Below are 22,319 nucleotides of genomic sequence, written 5' to 3'. Positions count from 1 at the left end.
AGTATCTCCTCCGGCCCCCCACATACCACACTTCCCCATCCAAACCGAAGTAATAAAGAGGGAAAACTAAGTGAAAGTTTTTATATTTTTGAGGAATTAGTGTCTATGGCAAATCAGTCAGTTAAGAACCAAGGATCAGTGAGAGAATTCTGACACCAAACCTGTGAATCTTGGGGCTACCATCTGGATAATTAACCTCTCAATGTAATATTCAGTTCCTCCCACTCTGTAGCTAGAAGGACTTGTTTAGCAGCCCAGCTGCCACTCCAACATACTGCTCTATTTGCTTATTCTCATTTCTGACAGAGGTACAAAGGTGAAGAATGAAAGTTAATTCTGCCTGCACTAACATTAACTCCTGTGGTTTGTGTGTGTTATTTTCCTGTAAAACCATTTCCTCCTGGGGAATATGCTCTGTGGAGCAGCTGCTCCTTGGATTTCTACCTCTCAAACACCAGGGGAGTTCAAACACATGGTGTTTATTTGCACCAGAGAGTTTCTATGGACTCAGACAGAGTCAGGGAGGGGAGCACGCTGCTACTTGCATGAATCAGTGAAGTATTTGTCCAGAATTTCTGCTCCTTTGTCCCTTGCACAGATTGGAGGGGACCACAGAGCATATTGTTTACAATGGTTTTCAATAGCAGCTTGTAGTCAGTTTAGGATTCTAGGCTGCCATTGATCCATATGCTTAATTCCTACTGACATCAAAGGGCATTTCATATATCAACCGAAAACATCAACTGCTTCAGACTAAGACGTTCCCCACAGCTGAACTGCATGATCAGAAATGAGAAATCATATCATTGAATAAAGTCCTAAATAATATTTTGGAATCTTAATTCCAAACCCAGATAAACTGAGGGCCATTACTCTCGATCTTTCCATAGCTACTGCTTTGCCACACAAGCCTCTGTACAACATCTCTTGGGTATTTTCTTTATTTAGACTAAAATGCACAAGAAACTACAGTTGAATAGATGCTAATGGCTTCTGCTTCATTCAGTGCAACATTACAGATATACCTGGCTACAGTACAGCATACAACAGTGCTAGAGACTGCTGCTGGCTCTAAGCATACGACATTATTTCTAACAGCATCTGAGACTAGACTCAAGCCTTTAGGTCCATGCTGCCTTTCATCTATATGCCCTGAACTTCTGTTAAAGTTAATGCAGGGCTTCCCCATAGGTGGCAGTGCCTGGGCCTTTATATATATATATATATATATATAAAAAAAGAGCTGAGTTGATTTTTTTTTTTTACCCTCTAGCAAATATAATAACATTCAATGGGGATCTCTACTAAAATATAGTAGTATTTGCACGTATGCAAAACCATACAATCAAGCCCAGCATATTGGTAGCTATATATATATATTTTATAAGATATTTTATATATATATATATATATATATATATATAGCTACCAATATGCTGGGCTTGGTTGTATGGTTTTGCATACGTGCAAATACTACTATATTTTAGTAGCGATCCCCATTGAATGTTATTATATTTGCTAGAGGGTAAAAAAAAAAATCAACTCAGCTCTTTTTTTCCCCTGCATACAATGTACCTTTTCCTGCAGTTACAAGTTTTGTTGTACAAAGCTGACAGAGGACCTGACTCATTACTCAGATTTGGTGCAGAAAGAGAAGAGAAATCTAATTTCAAAGCAGTGAGCTTTTATTACTCACAATGGTCTTGATTCTTTGCTCACTGAAATCTGTGGCAAAGTTCCCACTGGTTTAAATCAAGCAGGACCAGGGACAATATGTTGGAGCTTTTTATCTATTTACGAAAAAAAAAGTGTTTGAAAAGGTACATTGCACTTGGCCTGAAATAATTGTGAGAATGTTAAATGATTAGCATTAAGCTGACAAACTGGTTGAGTGTTAAGGTTAGTAAGATAAAATGTTTCACGTCACTGGCTTAAATGTCAACACAACAGATCACTGTGGAATCCAGGAGGCTTTGGAAACAGTATATGCCAGAGTTGGATAATTTTTCACTTTGTGATTCTCACAGCACATGGTTGCATCTTTTTTTAAAATGTGCACGACCAAGAATCTGTTACAGAACCAATAAATAAATTATTAATAAAGTGGCTATCACTGTCAGCATGAGAAATGGCATATGTATTATTCATATAAGATACCTTTCTACCTCTTGTACACGAATTTATCTGTTGGTCCACAACAGCATCACATTATATAAAGAGCCTTCATTTCTTGGCTGACATATATTTTCTAATCAAAATAATTTCCCTGTTCATTGACACCAACTTCCATAGTGATTAATTTATGCAAGTGTGCAGAGCCATACCAGATCAAGAAAAACATTGAGATTGACAGCACATGGTCCCTAAAGTGCTGCAGAACTCCTTGTTGTCTTAACTTGTGGTGAGGAATCCCAGATACCCACTGTTATGATGATAGGCCATATTTAAACAAAATAGCAAGTGTGTATACCATAATGCCAAGTTTCCAAACAGCTCAGGGTCAGATTTTCAAGTGCTCAGTAGCTACTCACTCCCATTTTGACATTTAAGGTCAGATTTGCAAAATCACATACTGAACCTTAAAAAAAATCAAGCCACTTAGTTTGCCATGTAAGTAGGAGCTGAGCTTTGAAAATCCAGCTGTATTTGCGGATGGTAAACTCTTGTGAAAATCTCACACATAGCATTTTTGTTTGTGCTATTCATGGCTTGATTTGCTGTCAGAACCTTGAGGTCTTTATTAAGGATGGGAAGAAATTGAAAACCCAATTATATGACAATTTCACAAATTAATTGGAGCCAGTCCTGCTCTATATAAACCATTTGCACAATGACAATAATTTACTCTGGGACAAAGGGAAACTGACACAAGAGAAATGAGAAAAGGAAAGAAAGTAGGAATAAGTAGAGGAAGTACATCTTACAGATAGATAGAGCCCTGCATGGACACAACATTTGTATCCACATTCACATCTGTATCTGCAAAAATGAGCTGCAGATATCTGCACTGACATTCATGACTGCAAATACCTATGGATACAAAGAGGATATCTGTAAATTTGCATGGCTCTAGATTCTGTATCCACATTCATATCCACAAAAATGAGCTGTAGATATCCGCATCTAAATCCACGAATGCAGATACCTGCGGATATAAAGTGGATATCCGCAGATTTGCAGGCTCTACAAATAGGTCCCTGCTTTCACCAACCCTCTTTTCACAGGTAAGTGACCAAACATCAGCTCTCATGGACATTGACATGACTGGAGAGTCTTTTGCAGCATCAAAGCTAAGAAAAAAATAATTATAAAGTTCTTTAGTTCATAAAAAAAAAAATCCCTGGAGAAACAGGGTAGTAATAAACAGAGTTTTTCACTTTTGGTCCAGAATAGACCTTAGGTAGAGCAGAGGGAGGTGTTCGAATGTCACAGTGAAAAGAGAACATTGTAAAGTATCTGTGCCCACTAGTATATCTGATGAGAGAAAGAGCACATACATGGTCCCAGACAATGTGAATAAAGTCAAGAGACAAAGGAATAGAAGGAAAAGAAGGAAGAAAAATCTAGCAAGCTTTGGGATATATACATGCTACTAAAATGCCTACACATAAAAATTCTGAGTATATACATCCCAGAATCCTCTGCTCTGGTGCTATGGTACCTTCCTTAAAACACAGCTGCAGCTTGTGCCATGGATTTGAGGACATGTTTGGGAAGGAAAGGTGCCTACCACACATGTCTGAAGAGAAACTAGTTACCCATCTGAGAGAATAAACAACGTAGACAAGGGAAGCAGGAGGAAAAGGGTGGGGAGTGATTATTGGCAGGGATGCCAATTCTCCCCTTTGATATCACAGGCCATCAGCTCAGCATGCTCCTGCCAGAACAATGTGGGATGTGTGGGTATTGTCTCTTCTGATATACGGAAATCAGCACAGTGACTACAAATTACTATAATGGGAAATGTGAACATATTTAATCATGTGGAGCTAAGAGGCTGGAAATAAAGTCTTGTTTCCTTAATCATGCAGTTAGAATTTCCAAGCATTTCTCATCATGATAATGAAATAGACATCAGTGTCTATTGAAGCGCTGACTCCTGCATAGTAGTTCAGGAATTCTTCTGTTGTGACCTAAAGGAGAAGATTTTAAAGCAGAGAAGGAAACCTTCATTTTTCAAGTTATGCACAATACATACTAAACGCAAATAAACATCTGTAAATGAGCAAAGGCTTAAGCCATATGCTGGACACTGTGCTTCAATCATCTTGAATGAAGAAGGAACCTGACACAAGAGGGAAATTGAAAGTATAACTCCTTTAGTAGTAGAAAGTCCTAAAATGTCCTGATTTCCAACTAATCCTAATAAAAAACGAGTCCTCATCTTCCCTGAGAACTGAAAAATAGAATCAGTGAAGCTCTGACCCTTCAGTTTCTCATTGACTCATCTGTGTTTGACCAGCACATTCATTACATTGTAATAAATACATTGGAATGGGTTCCGGGTGCAATTGGGAGGTTGTAGTTTTGTATCCATTTATCAAGCTAACAATGCCATTCTTCAGAGCAGATCTGACTTAAAGAGACAAAGTGGTTTTTAAATGCCAGCTGAGTTTTGCTTATTTTGATTTGCATTTTTGGATTAAAACCATTTACAAAAGAAACTAGCCTAGCCATCCACTTTTTACACTACCATACATGGATAAATATTTTTCTAAACCTTCACTGATATAAATCACATATTGTTCTTGTCAAGTTTAATTAGGGCTCTCAAGCAAGTAAAAAAATTAATCATGATTAATTGCACTGTTAATAATAGAAAACTATTTAAATATATGTTGATGTTTGCTACATATTCAAATAATTTTATTTCAATTGCAACACAACATGTGTACAGTGCTCACTTTCCTATTTTTATTACAAATATTTGCATTGTAAAAAACAAAAACAATATTTTCAATTCATCTAATGTAAATACTTATCATGAAAGTTGTACTTACAAATGTAGAATTATGTACAAAAATAACTGCACTCAAAAAACAAAACAATGTAAAACTTTAGAGCCTAGAAAGTCTACCCGTTCCTACTTGTACGGCAAGTTGCTCAGAGAAACAACATTGTTTACATTTACAGGAGATATTGCTGCCCGCTTCCTGTTTACAATGTCATCTGAAAGCGAGAACGGGTATGTGTGTGGCACTGCATTGCAAGAAATTTACATGCCAGATACAAATTTTCAGTGTCTGTCCCTTCATGCTTCAATCACCTTTTCAAAGAACATGCATCCATGCTGCTGATGTGTTCTGTTAAATAATAATCCAAAGCAGTAAGAACACACACATGTTCATTTTCATCATCTGAGTCAGTTGCCACCAGCGGAGGATTGGTTTCCCTTTTTATTTGTTTGGGTTCTCTAGTTTCCACATCATAACATTGCTCTTTTAAGACTTCTGAAAGCATGTTCCATACCTTGCCCCTTTCAGATATTGCAAGGCACTTCAGTTTCTTAAACCTTTTGCCAAGTGCAGTAGCTGTCTTTAGAAATCTCACAGCAGTGAAAATGTTCTTAAAATGAATGTGTACTGGGTTGTCATCTGTGACTGCTATAGCCTGAAATATATGGCAGAATGCAAGTAAAGCAGGAGGAAACATACAATTCTCCCAAGAAATTTAGTCATTAATTTAATTAATGAATTATTTTTAATGAGTGTCATCATTATTTTGGAATAGTGGCCAAAGCATGAAGAGACATCTGATTGTTTAGCCTATCTGGCATGTAAATGTCTTGTAATGCCAGCTACAAAAGTGGTATGTGAATTTCTGTTCTCACTTTGGGTATGTCTAAACTACATGGCTCTGTTGATGGAGCCATGTAGATTAGTGTACTCAAAAAAGGGAAATGAAGCGGCGATTTAAATAATTGCTGCTTCATTTACATCAAAATGGCTGCCATGTAGTCTAGACCTACCCTTTCAATGAAACTGTAAATAAGAAGCAGGCAGCACTATCACCCATAAATGTAAACAAACTTATTTCTCTTAGGAATGGTCTACACCAGTTTTTCTGAAAGTGCTATGCGAAACCACTTTGAGAAACACATTAACTGGCTGCAAAGGACGAAACGGAGCAATGGGAGCCACAAGGCTCTGTGGCTGCGGCGCCAGTAAATAAACAAACCGGGGTGGCCAGTTAATGTGTTTCTCAAAGTGGTTTCGCAGAGCAGTTTCAGAAACACTGGTCTACACTAAAGGGGAAGGTTAACTTAAGATATGCAACTCCAGCTACGTTAATTACATAGCTGGAGTCAACATATCTTAAATCACTGATATGCAGTGGGAGGTCGATGGGAGCAAATGCTCCCATTGGCTTCCCTTACTCCTCATGAGGAACAGGAGTACTGGTGTCAATGGGGGCACCCTCTCACTTAGAATTAGCAGGTTTTCACTAATCTTCCACGATCTTCCATGCAGATTAGACATGGCCTACTCAACTGGCTAAATAAGAATAAGGATTGAATAGACTTGAAGGCTCTAAAGTTATACTTTGGTTTTGGCTTTGAATGCAGTTATGTAACAAAAAGTCTACATTTGTAAGCTGCAATTTCACCATAAAGAGATTGTACTACAGTACTTTTGTGAGATGAATTGAGTATCACTGTTTCTTTTGTTTATCAGTTTTACAGTGCAAATATTTGTAATAAAAATATAAAGTAAATGTACACTTTGCATTCTGTGTAGTAATTTAAATAAGTATATTTGAAAATGTAGAAAAACATCCAAAATATTTTAATAAATTTCAGTTAGTATCTCTTGTGTAACTGTGATTAAAACTGTGATTTTTTTTTTTTTTGGTCTAGTGTCAGAGGTGTAGCCATATTCATCTGTAACTGCAAAAACAGTGAACAGTCCTTGCGGTACCTTAGAGGCTAACAAATGTACTTTGTCATAAGTTTTTGTGGGAAAAACCCACTTCATCAGATGAGTTGGAGTGTAAATTACAGAATCAGAGGTAGATATAACAGCAAAAGAAGTTACCTATCAATTATCACCAGATAGCTAAACTGGAGTGCATACAAAAGTTCAACACTATCAGCTTAGTCTTGAATAAAGATTTTAACTGGTTAATGCACTACAAAGGCAATTTCTCTTCCCTTGATATTCACATCAAATGCTGTGAATAAATCACATCCAACCTGACTTAATTAGCTTTAACACTGGTTCTACAATTAACATGTAACTTCTTTTGCTGTTATATATACACCTCAGATTCTGTAATTTCCACTCCAACTCATCTAATAAGGTGGGTTTTATCCATGAAAGCTCATGACCTAATACATATGTTAATCTCTAAGTTGCCACAGGACTGCTCATTGTTTTTTCTGTTCTAGTGGTTGAGGCACAAGACGTAGAAACAACAGATGCAAATTTTGATACTGACTTTTCCATGACCATGGGCTTTTTATAAAGAAGGGACAATTATATTAACTTCCTAAATGTATTTGTTGTATTTCTAAAATAAAACCACTGTTAAGATTAATTAGTAACACAGGTGGTAACAAGTATCAGAGGGGTAGCCGTGTTAGTCTGAATCTGTAAAAGCGGCGAGGAGTCCTGTGGCACCTTATAGACTAACTGAAGTGTTGGAGCATAAGCTTTCGTGGGCAAAGACCCACTTCGTCAGATGCATGCATCTCCATCATGCATGTATGCATGCTCCAACACTTCAGTTAGTCTATAAGGTGCCATAGGACTCCTCGCCACTTTTACAGGTGGTAACAGAAATTCCAACTTTGGTTTCAATTCAAGGAAACAGTAAAGTATTTGCATAAGTTCATCTTATTTATGACTGCCTTCAATGCCAATTGAGCTCAATGGGATTCAAGCAAATGCTTCAAGCTAAGCACATGCATAAATGCTGTCATGAATAGTGTTGCCTTCCGGACTCTGTACTTAAACTAGACCATGCAATATGATTTTTTAGGTGGAGAATCTCCTCCTCATAAGGGATTTGTATCAATAAACATGGAACAGATGTGCTGTACATGCTTCTCTTAATTGTTAGAGATTAGGTATGTTTTTGCACATGAATGTAGCTGTGCATCCAGTGGGGTGCCTTTCAAGTGCCTTGGGCTATTTCACTTACCTTCCCATCTTTCTCATATGGTGAATCAAAGTTATCTAGAAAGGCTCTGAAAACTTGATCTTCTGTCCATTCTCCATTCTGATATTTGGGATGATGCTTTGCATTATACACCCCCTGTAAGTCTTCAATGGTTACAACACCATCACCAGTTTTGTCAAACTTCCTAAAGGCTTGCATGATGACCTCTTTTCTGGCATTGGACATGGGAGGCTGTAAGCAGATAGTAACAGATTAATCCTGTCTCTGCCTAATGCTTGTCCAGGTCTAGCTTCAAGCTTTGCTGCTGCTGGCACTAAGGCCACAATCTTCACTTGCCATGCTAGAGATCGATCTGCTAAATCAAATGCTGAGGGTATTCCTGGTTGGCACCACTATTCCTGGCAGTTGCAAGGAGTAAGGGAAGCTGATGGGAAGCTTATGGGAATGCTTGGAAGACAGCATCAAGCTCGGCTTAAGGTAAGCCAACTCCAGCTTCGTATTTTAGTAGCTGGAGTTGCGTACTTTAACTGACCTTCCATATTTAGTGTAGACCTGACCTGAAACACATTATTTCAGAGAGATGGTACACCCACAGAAGAATGTGACTGTTGTCCAATCTTGTTGGACAACTGCTTGAACATCTGCTTGAGAAAAACTGAAAAACCAGGTAAAATGATTTTTAGTTTATCATTTTCTACATATTAGATGTCACTTGTAACAATGATAGGCACAAGATCTCTCTTTTTTATGAACTATTCCTCCTTTTTGCATGAACACATACAAAGAAAAGGCCTTAATGAATTTACAGAATAAGCGAACAAGCAAGACAAGGGAAATATTAGATGGTGGAGTTAGGCCCAGAGAAATTACGTATTTTTTTTGTAAAGAGTTTGTAGCAAAGCCTTGGAACTGAAATCCAAAACCCAAGGGCCCAGTACAGAGACTTACTCACAAGACCACCTTTTCTCTTTCCTTTTTGAATTGAAATGGAATTCTTCAAACTCATGTTGTCTCTTTGGCTATGTCTACACTGGCCCCTTTTCCGAAAGGGGCATGCTAATTTTAAACTTCAGAATAGGGAAATCCGCGGGGGATTTAAATATCCCCCGCGGGATTTAAATAAAGATGTCCGCCGCTTTTTTCCGGCTTGTAGATAAGCCGGAAAAGAGCGTCTAGACTGGCCCGATCCTCTGGAATAAAGCCCTATTCCGGAGGATCTCTTATTCCTACTTCAAAGGAAGTAGGAATAAGAGCCTCCGGAAAAGGGCGCTTTATCCGGAGGATCGGGGCCAGTGTAGACGCTCTTTTCCGGCTTTTTTAAAAGCCGGAAAAAAGCGGCGGACATTTTTATTTAAATGCCGCGGGGAATATTTAAATCCCCCGCGGATTTCCCTACTACGATAGGTGAAATTAACATGCCCCTTCCGGAAAAGGGGCCAGTGTAGACGAGCCCCTTGTGTCTGTAGATATCAGTATTAGTGATAAAATAGAATTGTACTGACCTCTTACTTGAGAATTCATCTAATAATGGAACAGGATTTTTCTCATTTAGATAAAAAGAAAGCATGGTGTTTGGAAACTTACTCTTAATGTTTCAAGAAATTCATCAAAGTCTATTGTTCCACTGCCATCTTTATCAAAGATGCTGAAAAGCTCTTGAGCCTCTTCCTTGTCCATCATCACAGCATAATCATTTAACCCTTTTAAGAATTCTTTAAAATCAAGGGTTCTGTTTCTGTCATCATCCATAATCCGAAATACTCTGTGGAGCAATGTATGTTTAAAAGACATAAAATGAAGAATGAAGGTAGCCCAAGAGGCAGAACTTACATATAAGAATTACAGTTTATTAGGACTAGGAAAGGGATACTATTACCTTATTGGGATACAATTTCTTCTTCTTAAAGTCTCTTCAGAGGAAAGGAGGGCTGTAGTTACTAAGGAAAGGAGGGCTGTAGTGCCACCTTTCTATCGGCACTGCTTACCCTGCCTAGCCTGTTTGGCAAGGCCTATTTCCCATTCCCTCTCTCTGAAATATGACATTCACAAAACACAAACTATTAAATTCCAAAGGGAAGATATTTTACTTTTTGAACAGGATGGCTCTATAGGAAGTGCGCAAGTATTTTTTAAAATGTTATAATAAAATTGTACTGAGATCAAGCTATCTGGTGAATTATAGCTGTTGGGAAGGGCTAAAGAATTGTCTAACTCAGCTCTACTGGAGAAAATAACTATATAAATGATTAAAAAAAACCAGTAAAGTTTGATGACAATCAAATGCATTAATACAATTGTGATACAACATGATTCATACATGTCACTGCTAAAACAACATTTTGGGTGTGTCTAGACAGCAGTGCTATTTCGGGATAAATAGCTGTTCTACATCTTGACTGCATGCCCATTATTTTGAAATATATTTCAAAATAATGAGCGTGCTATTCCAACAACCCTCTAAGGATTAAGGGACATTTTGGAATAGCATTTTATTCTGAAATTTAGTGCTGTATAGACAACACCAAATTTCAAAATAAGCTACGCAATTTGCATAGCTCAAATTGTGTAGCTTATTCCAAGCTAAGGGTGCAGTGTAGATACACCCTTTCAGATTAAGTGATTTGTCCAAAGTCACACAGCAAGTCTGCTGCCAAATATAGTAGTCACTTTGGTCTTTCCCATCTGTAAAATGGGAATAATAATACTTTTCTGTCTTTCTTGTCCACTTCCATTGTAAGCTCATTTGCTAGTATAAACATGTAACTGGTGGACACTGATCCTACAGCCATGCACTTTGGTTTGATGGCTTTGCCCCACAGCCCATACCTGTTCCATTATCAACATTTTAAATAGGAAAACAGAAGCTAAACATGCAAAGCAGGAGGCTTGTGATTTATCCCATCAGTGGGTGTAAATCAGTGTCATTCCACTGTAGAGTAAGAATCTGGATCTGCCCCTTTTATCTTTACATATGGTGATGCAGATGATTGCATTTCTTGCTTTCTCATTGCTTTTGTTTGTTTTGCTTAGGTTTGTATTTTTATTTAAAAAACATTGAAGAAAACAAATAGTCCTGGAGTTGTAGTTGCACTTCCCAGATCAAACAACCCTGAGTTCTGGGGCATTTGAAATCCTGGCTCCATGAAAGTCCACTGGAATTTTGCCACTGACTACATACAATCTATAGCTGTTATTTTGCAGCATAAGCCCATTTAAGATTTGTGGCTATAGCATCCTGCAACTCAAATGATTTGCATTAATAATGTATTTGGCTTCCTGGATTTACCTGCCAAGTCCTTTAATGCCTGCAGATCCCCTTGCTAGACATTGCAGACGAAGCTTCTCAATTGGGTCTGTGGTTTTGGGTAGGTTTTTTTTGGCCTGAATTGCCATATCTCGGTCGTGCCTCGCTGTACCAGGCATCTAGAACAAAACATTTCCCTTTAGCACAGATTCACAAACCTGAAAACAGCTTTATCTGATGGGCACCAATTACCAAGTACAGTCTCTAAAACATGTTCTTGAATACTGAAACCCATCTTACTTCCTCAGCTTGCATAAATACTTCACTTGTAAGAGCTTTCTGCTTGTTAATGAATTATTAGAAAGACTTTCATGCCCATTTGATATTAGTAGTCACAAATACCATTGCACTGAACTGGAACTGCAATCTGCTTTTGGGAGGAAATGAACAGCTAGAAAGGGTCTGATATATACTAACCATGTGCAAATGCTAGTGCTCTCTGGTGAGACAAATACCAACATAATGTAACTGTGTGGCATGCTGCAAAAACCTACACAAATGCTGGCCATCCAGGTGACCTTAATATTTCCACATTTGAGCAAATGTGTTGTAATATTTCACAATTGTATAGGATTGTAATATGTCTCAGGTTCTAGGATGCTGTGCAGAAATGCAAAGCTATTTCTAGTATCTTCACCTGGCAACCAAACCAGATGGGTCTTAGTAGAGCTACAAACCATTTCCTGTGTAAGGGATCCATTTTCAACATACCATAGCACCCATGGGCAAAGGCAAAATTTGCACACACCCCCCGCCGCCATGTGGCAGGGCCCCAAACCTGGCGCACAGCTGAGCCCGACCCTGGGAGGAATGGGGGGAGCTTGTACCGTATCTTCCCTCCTGCTCCAGTTTGGGGCTGGGCCCCTGCACATACTAACTTGTTGGTGGAGATGGAGGAGGGTTGGACTGGGGGACGGAGAGGCAGGGAGGAGCCTCCAGCTAGTGGCGGCGGGCGGAGGAGGAGCAGGCGAGCCGAGGGATGACAGGGAGTGCAGAGGGGGACTAAAATGGTGCCCCCCTAGCGTGGCTCCCGGGGGCAACTGCCCTCCACACCCCACCCCTTGCTATGCCTCTGGACCTCACTCACTAATTTCTGCATCAAGGCTAGAACTTCTGCTTTGGCTATAACATGTCTTTATTTAAAGAGTTCAAGTGAGGGAGAATCCACCATGTCTCCAGGTTAGTTGTTCCAATGGTTAATTACCATCACAGTTAAAAATGTACAACACCTTTATTTCCAGAATGAATTTGTCTAGCTTTGGCTTCCAGTCATCGGACCTTCTTTATGCTCTTTCTGCTTGCTTAAAGAGATGTCTACTATTAGAAATCTCTTTCCCTTAGGTTCTTTCAGAACATGATTAAGTCACCTATTAACCATCTCTTTGGTAACTAAATAGATGGAAATTATTAAAAGTCTCTCGCTATAAGGCATGTTTTCCAGACCTCAAAACAACCTGTAGCTCTTTTTTTTAAACCGTTTCCAAGTTTTCAACAATCTTTTTGAAGTGTGGATATGAATTTAACACACTTTTCTAGTAATGTTCTCCCTAATGCCATATACAGAGATCATTCCACCACCCAACTCTTAACATTTATAGTTAAAAATTCAAGTGCTAAATATTACTATTACTTGCAAGATCTGCAGACACTTACATAAACTTACACCATAATCAACAACACATTTCATAAGGCCAAACAAATTAACTGTCTGAATTCTATTTGCAAAGGTATTTGTCTGCATAACTAACAGATCACACATTGCAACAACACATGCAATTTAGATAGGACTATAGTCCTAGGCCAGATTAAGTCTTTTCAAAATCTTTACTACATAGGTAATAAACATATATCAATCCAATGGAATACATCCCATAGCCTTGAGCCCTGTCTACACCGCTGTGTATGCCATGGCTCAGACCATGCAGATTTGTCATGCAAGACATGGTGGAGGAATGTTAGAGGAAGTGTATTTGTATTGCCTTATTGAGGACAGTTGCTTTGCCTTTGGGAACCCATGGGCATGCCCTCAAGAAACCTGATTTTGAATCATTACTAAAACATGACATGACATCCTGAGGTAAACAGGGTGAAGTTTAATAAGGACAAATGCAAAGTACTCCACTTAGGAAGGAACAATCAGTTTCACATATACAGAATGGGAAGCGACTGTCTAGGAAGGAGTACTGCAGAGGAGCATCTAGCGGTTATAATGGATGACAAATTAAACATGAGTCAACAGTGTGACACTGTTGCCAAAAAAGCAGACACAATTCTGAGATGCAGGAGTGTTTTCAGCAAGACATGAGAAGTCATTTGTCCGCTCTACTCCGCGCTGCTTAGGTCTCAGTTGGAGTAGTGTGTCCAGTTCTGGGTACCACATTTCAAGATGTGGAAGAATTTGAGACGGTCCAGAGAAGAGCAACAAGAATGATTAAAGGTCTAGAGAACATGACCTTTGAGGGAAGTCTGAAAGAACTGGGCCTGTTTCATTTAGAAAAGAGAAGACTGAGAGGGGACATGTTAAAGGTTTTCAAATATCTAAAAGAGTGTTACAAGGAGGAGGGAAAAAAATTGTTCTCCTTGGCCTCTGAGGATAGGACAAGAAGCAATGGGCTTAAACTGCAGCAAGGGAGGTTTAGGTTGGACATTAGGAAAAACTTCCTAACTGTCACAGTGGTGAAACACTGGAATAAATTGCCTAGGGGGTATGTGGAATTTCCATCACTGGAGATATTTAAGAGCAAGTTGGATAGACATCTATCAGGGATGATCTTCTAGACCAGGGGTGGGAAAAAGGGCCTCCGCAGGCCAGATCTGGTTCACCAAGGGTATGTCTACACTACCCCGCTAGTTCGAACTAGGAGGGTAATGTAGGCATACCGCACTTGCAAATGAAGCCCGGGATTTGAATTTCCCGGGCTTCATTTGCATAAGCGGGGAGCCGCCATTTTTAAAACCCCGCTGGTTCGAACCCCGTGCAGCGCGGCTACATGGGGCACGAACTAGGTAGTTCGAACTAGGCTTCCTAGTTCGAACTAGGAGGGTAGTGTAGACATACCCCAAGCAAGTTGATCTGCCTGTGGAGGCCCTGCTACTCCCCCCGCCCCCAGGCCTATCAGGGCTTGGGTGCGTGGCGGGAAGTGCGCAAAGTTTCTTCCCACCCTGCCCCTGCCCTGCAAGGAGTGCGTTGTGCTTAGAAGTGCCATGTGCTCCTGGCAGAGCAGGAGGAGACTTTGCATACTCTCCCCGCCCCTAAAGCATGACTGGCCTGAGAGCAGGGGAGGGAAGGTGCGTGACGTCTCCTCCCGCCCTGCCAGGAGTGTGCAGCATTTCTAAGTGCCATGTACTCCTGCCCTGCAAGGGGCTCAGCACTTAAAGTCAACTGCCAGATGCTGCTCAGCTGGTAGCTGATTCTAAGTGCAGCACTCCCTTGCAGGGCAAGGGCAGGGCGCGAGAGACTTCATGTCTCCCCCTCCCCAGGCCCTGATTGACCTGGGGGCAGCAGGGGGAAGCACGTCAAGTCTCCTCCCACTGCCAGGGGCACAGGTACCTCGAGGAAACTGCCAGCTGTTCAGAACAGCTGGCAGTTCTCTCATGGAGCGGGGGAGCAAAGACTTTGGCTACATCTATATTACAAGCTTCTTGCGGAAGAGCAAATGCAAATGGAGCACCCATTTGCATATGCAGCACTCATTTGCATTTCCTTTCCGTTTTGCGAAAGAGGTTTTTGCACAAAAAAGTGCTGTGTAGATGGCGTCTTTTTGCACAAAAAAAACCCTTTTGCGCAAGAGCCGTTCTTCCTCAAAAAAAATGAGGAAGAAGGATTCTTGCACAAAAAGAGGTTTATGCGCATAAAGGCGCCATTTACACAGTGCTTTTTTGCGCAAAAGGGAAAGGTAGAGGAAATGCAAATGAGCTTGCTATATATGCAAATGAGCGCTCTATTTGCATTTGCTCTTCCGCAAGAGGTTTGCAGTATATACGTAGCCTTTGCATGCTCCCCCACACCCAGACCAATCAGAGTCTGTGGGTGGGGAAGAATGGAAGTGTCCTAGCCTGTCCCCTTTCACCTGAAGCCCAAATTTCTGAAGAGGCCCCATGGTCAAAAATTATTGCCCATCTCTGATCTAGACAATGCTTGGTCCTGCTATGAGGGCTGGGGACTGGACCTGACCTCTCAAGGTCCCTGCCAGTTCTGTGATTCTATGATTCTATCACATGAGAGAAATTAAACAGCTCCTTACCCTCCCTTCCTTTCAAAATATTGCTGTCAATGTGCACTGTTATGTCTTAAAGCTCCCTCTCCACAGATTCCCAATATGGAGCAAATAAAGCAACAGTCCTGTATTTGTTCAGCTCTATGGCTGCCTTCTGCTTGATCTCAGTGGGAGCAGGATCTAGCCCCAGATCTTTAAATGGACATAGGTTATAGAGCCATGTCACAGTAAAACAAAAATCTATTGTCTTCTGAAAGACATGATCACAGCAAAGCAAATAGCGGCGAGTTGTTAATGCTGAATTTTTCACTAGCAGATATTTCAAATAACTTATGTTTGAATGGGTAATAGGTGCAAATCCCCAAAAGTAATATTAGTAATTTCATCGTGTGACCCATGAAATGGCATAGCAACAGTCTGGTGTGGAGCAAAAGACACCTGAAAGACTCAGAACCACATCATACAAATTTTACAATAAATTATGGTGCTTCCAAAATTGGACCCTCCGTGGGGAAAGGAACTTCATCTCTGATGAGGCGCCCTGCTGCAGACTGCCTAGCCTTGTCCCCAGTGTATGCATGGCTTTCCATGAGGTCCCTCAGTGCCTATGTCACATGCCCCATGTATACACTGGAGGGAGCATGGAGCAGGAGCTGATTTTGCTGAGGGAATTTCCAAAAGGGATCCATGCAGTGAAGCTGCTACTTCTGCCCTTCATGTGCACTTCCTCTCTTCTGTACCATGTTTCTTCTCTCTGACAGGGCACCGTTAATTACTCTGATCCCCAGACATCAGCAGCATTTGGGACTGTGCTAAATCAGGTTTCTACAGACAAGTCAATCCAATGCGGTAGCCACTGGAACACCTTTTGCAATCAGTGCCTTGAGACTCAACCATTGGTGGAACTACACTAGGGATCAATCTGGCCCTGTCAAAGTTGCAGCAGAAACTGGGTTAAAGTAACCAGACAGTAAAACTGATCAAACAAATAAACATGATGACATAGGTCAGAAACCTGAATTTGGAGACACTGACGTGGACCCCATGCCAGGTGAGTCCCCTTGAGGTCTATGCAGATGCAGAGTGCAAGCTAGTGAATCTGATTGCAGGATCAGGGCTTTACACTGTACATTGTTTCACTTGTTCTGTTCCATAATATCATAAAGCATGTTGGGACAACCCATCTAAGTCACAGAGTCCAGACCCTTTATTGGTTAGAGTTATCCCCTATGGTAGATTTGTTCAGTCCCATTAATCCCACCTCTTTCGGCACAGATGATGAATTCAAACAACCTTGTAACACATAACATTATTATCCCAAAGTTCTGAAGGTTAAAAATAACTATTATTACAAAAAGACTTAGTGACTATATACACACTTCAGACACACTGAACAACACAGTTCTACGGGTGCCTTATAAACATTAATTAATGTGTTACACTAATCTCTCATGCCCTTGCTTCCTATTCCCAGTGTGCAACATCATCAGCTGCTACCCATAAGTGTCTCATTCGTTGATTTGTTTAATTATTCAGTATTAAACAGTGTTTTATACTGAATAATTGCCAAAGATTTTTAGTGACTACACTTGCCTTATTTAACTTTTTTACTGACTATGGTATTTTGCATAGGATGGTGAGAGTAAATAAAAATAAAAAATTATTTATATAGTAAAAATAATGAAATTTCAGGCTGGGTTTTTAAAGAAACTTTAGAGAGTTAGAAACCCAAATTTCAATAAAATGTAATGAAAATTAGCTGCCTATCCCCCTTAGCGATATAGATTTAAGACCAAAAGGAACTATATATATCCTATATATATATCAAAGGCCACCATTTTTCACCCAGTTGCACCTGTACTAAGCTCAACAGAACCTTTTTTTAAAAAAGCTCTGGATTTCTCCTAACTCTTTACAGTGTAAGGTGAAAAACTGACATAATTCTTTGGATTATAATAGTGCCCAAATTTCTAGCCACTATCAAAACACATTACACGCTGTCCCTGCCATAAACCGCTTCCACGTAATGGAGACCTGACGGCCCAAACTTGTGCCAATCTCTTTTGTTTGTGTGTTTGTTTTCCAGTAACACTCCTCCAAATATTCTGAGCATTAAAATCTCACAATTGTTTGCTAAGTTTTAAAATTTATCACTTTAAAACAAGACATCACTTTTAAACCGGGGACTCTCATATAACTGCCGTGTTTGAATTCCCCAGCCCCTACCTTTAAATTCCTCAATAAAATTCTTTACCTTTAATGTTAATCTGTAACCTGTAACTTCTACCTGAAACGCTCTCTTGTTCTGCTTGGCAAACTGGCCCTGTCTTTCCCCAGCACCCCCTCCTCCTCTCCTTCCAGGCACACCCCTGTTGCTTTGATTGGATGGCTCCTGGTAATGAATGCAAGGCCATTGAAAGCTCTCAAACTGACTGGAGGGATTCCTTGTCTATCTGCCTTGCTTACATATCCCAGCCCCCACTTTTTGGAGTTTACCATCCTGTTTCCAAGGAGATGTTGGTTGCTGTGAAAGGCCAAACCTTCCCTTACTGACTGAGACACCTGCTAGAAGGAGTTGTGCTGTGCCTGTGTTGTGTGATTAGCAGATTTGTTTGTTTTGTTTTTATTGTATGTCTTCTAAATTGCCTTATACTAAATTACTGCCCAAACTGACTGCATGCTGATCATCATGCACCATATAGATTAACATTGGAGGGTCTGAATCCATTTTCTTTGCCCATCCAAATTCCCTATTTATTAACAGTGTTACATAAAGATTACAAGCCAGTGCTCTATCTAAACATCTATTCAAGGCTTGATATGATTCAGAAACCTCACTGGTATAATTCCTGTGTTCAAATAAGATGGAGAAAAAGTAGTGAAGAATTAGTCATTTTGGTTCCACAAAAACAAAGGTGCAGACATATTCTCTGCTATTGATTATTTCACCATTTTCAATAATTATTCAAAAAGAATCCGTATAAGGAAATGACAGGATTTCATTAACCCACTGAAAAAAAGAAAACTGAAAAGACAAGATTGGACATGATAAAAATCATCACACTCTGTTCAGTTTAGACACAAATGTTCTAATTACAGTAAGATATAGTAGAGACCTATTGTCTGAAAAAAATCAGCTCAGTGAACTAGATCAAGCAGTGTCATATTCGAGAGCTGTAATATCCTTCTGAACCCTCTCCTGCCCCAAAATGTCACCTAAAGGCAAAGCAAGCTATTTAAAATCAATGCAAGTGTGGAATCTGTAAGGAGTGGAGAAATTATCTGGGCTTCTTGGACAAACATTAGAGTGATGTTTTCTGCATCCTAACAAATAATTTGTTCTTCATCAACATCTATGTCTTGTTACCAAGATTTAATATATGCCTTGTTTTCTCACCTGGCAATTGATTTTAAGTTGTTGTGTAATCAGGAATCAATGCACTTTTAATCATTTGCTGGTTAGAGAATTATTGAATCCAAGCCATTGTAAACCCCCTTTATAATGTTTAAATTCCAGTAGAGGCCTAAGAGAGAGGAAAAAACCTCCAAAAGAAGATTCATTTAGTTGCCACAGCACTTGGAATGCCCCCCAAATGGCTTCAAGCTACTGCAGCTCGTGCACCCTCAAACCTCACATACTGCACACAATCACCACCAGAGACAAAGAATGAAAAAACTGGGAGAGAGTGCCAGTCACAGGGTCAAAATGAGGAACCCAAAGGTAGCTGGGCAGAAAGCATTGATATTTCAGCCATCACACTCCTTCCTGTGTAACCACAGAATAGCTACAGTGTAGGCAACAACAGTGCAGACTTTATTCTCTGCCAACCCATCTTGCCTCAGCACAAAGGGATCAGCTGGTAGCTGCGTCACTGTGACCCATGGGCCCTATGGGTGTGTGTTTGGGGGAGGGAGGACATATTACAATTTGTCATTCTAAAGGAAATCATGAATCCCCAGGAAATGCCCTGGTCCAGTGGCTTTTATAGTCATTGTAACAACGGTGTTCCACTATTATCATTGTCCAGAACTAACTATAGGAAAGAGCTCCCTTATGCTGGGCAGAAATGATCATGGATGTATAGACCCACCTTTTATAAACGCTCTGCTTCACCAGATTGGATCTATAATTGGATCTATAATTCTGTGACTTACAAGGAAGGGCTTTATGGGCTACTGACTGGCCACTGAGCACTGTCTGAATCCAACTGTGGGCAGCACAGACCACAGAACTATCATACCATTAGGGCAGCTTCTTCTCTGCCTTTCGCTGCACTGCTGCTGGCCACATTCTGGTGTGAACTCTGGCAGAAATCTGGGTGAGGAGGGAGGGCATGTGATCCTGTGTGCTCCTCCCCCCATTTGCCTTGGGAGGACATGATGCCAGGACCGTGTCAGGGGCCCAGCCATGTGTGGAAGGCAGAGAGCACCAGGTACAGAGGGTCAGGTTGGTAAGCCACCTTCCCTGTGTGAGAGATATGGGTGGGGGTGTCACTTCTCCCTGGGAGAACCCTAATGCTAAGGTAAATAAAAAGAATCCAGCTACTCAGTATTTCTTTTTAACAGAGGCTCAGTCAACTTGATGTTAATTTGAATGTTTGCACTGCATAGTTCTGATTGATTGCCATTGAACCTGCTGGAATAGGAGTAATTTTACCAGGTGTCCCATAGCCATATTTTCCTATGCTGAATATCCCAGAACAGGGGCAGGCAAATTCTGGCTCATGGACCAGCTGCCGTATGCAGGGTGTGTCCCCACCTCTATAATTACCTGTGTCTCTGTAGGTATTGGGTGACTGCAGCTCTCGTTGGCCACAGATCACCTTTTGCAGCCTGTGGAGCGGCTGGCAGCAGTGTCCTGGTCCGCTTTGCTTCTCGATGCTCCTGTTGGCTGCAAATGGCGATCTGAGCCCAATGAGAGCTGCGATCACCCAGTACCATCAGAAGCATATGCAAATATAACAGTAGCTGCCTGCCAGAAACTAACCCTGGTGGGCCACTATTTTTTTTATTGCCCACCCCTGATATGGACCATCTAACCACAAGAATGCCATGAAAATACATTGACGTATATGATAATTTGACATAATTAACATAGTACCCTGCAGAAGAAGGATACTTCAATATTTCATAGAATCACAGAACACTTTCAAAAAAGCTTCTTTCGAAAAAGAGCATCTAGACTGCAACCTCTTCTTTCGAAAAAGCGAAATGCTTTTTCGAAAGAGAGCACCCAGGCAGTCTGGATGCTCTCTTTCGAAAAAGCCCTGCTTGCATTCAAGAACGCCTTTTTTCGAAAGAACACTTTCGAAAAAAGACGTTCTTCCTCGTGAAATGAGGAGTACCGCCGTCAAAAGAAAAGCCGCGTTCTTTCGATTTAATTTTGAAAGAACGCAGCTGTAGTCTAGACGCAGGTGAAATTTTTTCAAAAAAACCATGCAGTCTAGACACAGCCCTCGTATCTTGCTCACAACACACCTGTTAATTGGTAGGATGAGGAAATACAAATAAGGAAGGGGGAGGGGGGCAGAACTCCTACTTAATATGTATTAGACATGAAGGCATCAGCACAACATTTTATAAAAGTTGCATCCCAACCTGCGGGCAAGGGGAGAGAGATGTAGACTTTGGAAAGTGTCAGAATGACAGTGATTGGTGATGAGGGAGAAGGTGAAGGTGATGAGGAAGACAAGGGACAACATTTCAGATTATCCTGCAAGGGATGCTGTATGTGGATGCTCACATGTACATTGTGTAGTCTTTCTATTTTATGAATTAGTGTGTTTGTGACTTAGCTAATGGATTAATAAACTATCTGTAAAGATAGAAGAGTTCCCAAAGGGGTGACTGTTGCAGCTGTGTACATTGGGGTTTCTCACTATATAGTAATTTTAGTAATACTGGGTTTGACTTTGGGACAAAGATCTCTCAACCTTTCAAGTGACACTGGGAATTCTTAGGTAATCTAATCTATATATCAGGCTACAGGAAACTATTTTAAAACATCTTTACAGAGGCTTAGCCCAAACACAACTCTGTTTCAAATTTAAAAAGGAAAAAAAGAGGCAAAAAAGGCAATTAGATCAAGAAGACATCATGCTTGTAAATCTGGATCATGCTGCTCACTGTTCTCGTTGTTTTGCAAACCCAAGTGAAGTATTGAATGGGTTACAGGCAAGATTTCCATCTGTCTGTCTCACAAAAGGCATAATGTACTTCTCTAACTCCAGTCTGGCAGCACAGCATTGTGAGAGGTTGTAGCCAGACAGGAACCCCCCGTAACATCCATCTTTGCTTGCCTGGAGCATGCAGGGCACACAGAGCAGTAAGCCTTGAACAGAAGGCCCAGGCTGCTGTGACCATGAATGGCTGTAAACAGAGATACACCAATTGCTGACCAAGAGGCTGCCGAGGAGTGCCCTTGACTGAATCCCATATTGATACGAACACACAGCCGTCCACGGGGGGAGGAATCTCTCACCCAGTAAAAAAAATGTCTAGTACTCACAATTTAGTTCTCTCTCTTGAAAGTGTAAATTAAGTTGAAACTTGCTTGTAAGAACTGGCATCACAAAGACAGACCAGTACAATTTGGTATCTTAGATAAGAAAGAGGATACGGGCCCCTATGGGTATTAAGATGGGTCCAGCAGCACATTTACTCTGAGTGTCAATCTA

General features: G+C 40.5%; 1 protein-coding gene across 1 annotated transcript; it reads right to left on the bottom strand.

Moving 5' to 3' along the window:
- Positions 1-3,405: 3,405 nt before the first annotated feature.
- Positions 3,406-18,004, bottom strand: CAPSL (calcyphosine like). The gene is made up of 5 exons (XM_006125814.5): positions 17,897-18,004; positions 11,408-11,544; positions 9,706-9,883; positions 8,143-8,352; positions 3,406-4,133 (listed from the first exon to the last, which is right to left on the bottom strand). The coding sequence occupies exons 2-5, from the start codon at positions 11,542-11,544 to the stop codon at positions 4,032-4,034; spliced, it is 627 nt and encodes a 208-aa protein (XP_006125876.1). The 5' UTR covers positions 17,897-18,004; the 3' UTR covers positions 3,406-4,031.
- Between the last annotated feature and the right edge of the window lie 4,315 nt (positions 18,005-22,319).

Source organism: Pelodiscus sinensis, chromosome 6 (genome assembly GCF_052426305.1).
Source record: "Pelodiscus sinensis isolate ZL-2025 chromosome 6, ASM5242630v1, whole genome shotgun sequence".
In the NCBI taxonomy this organism is placed as follows: Eukaryota; Metazoa; Chordata; order Testudines; family Trionychidae; genus Pelodiscus; species Pelodiscus sinensis.
Note: the sequence above shows the minus strand (reverse complement) of the source record. Positions and strands in the feature narration are given on the sequence as shown.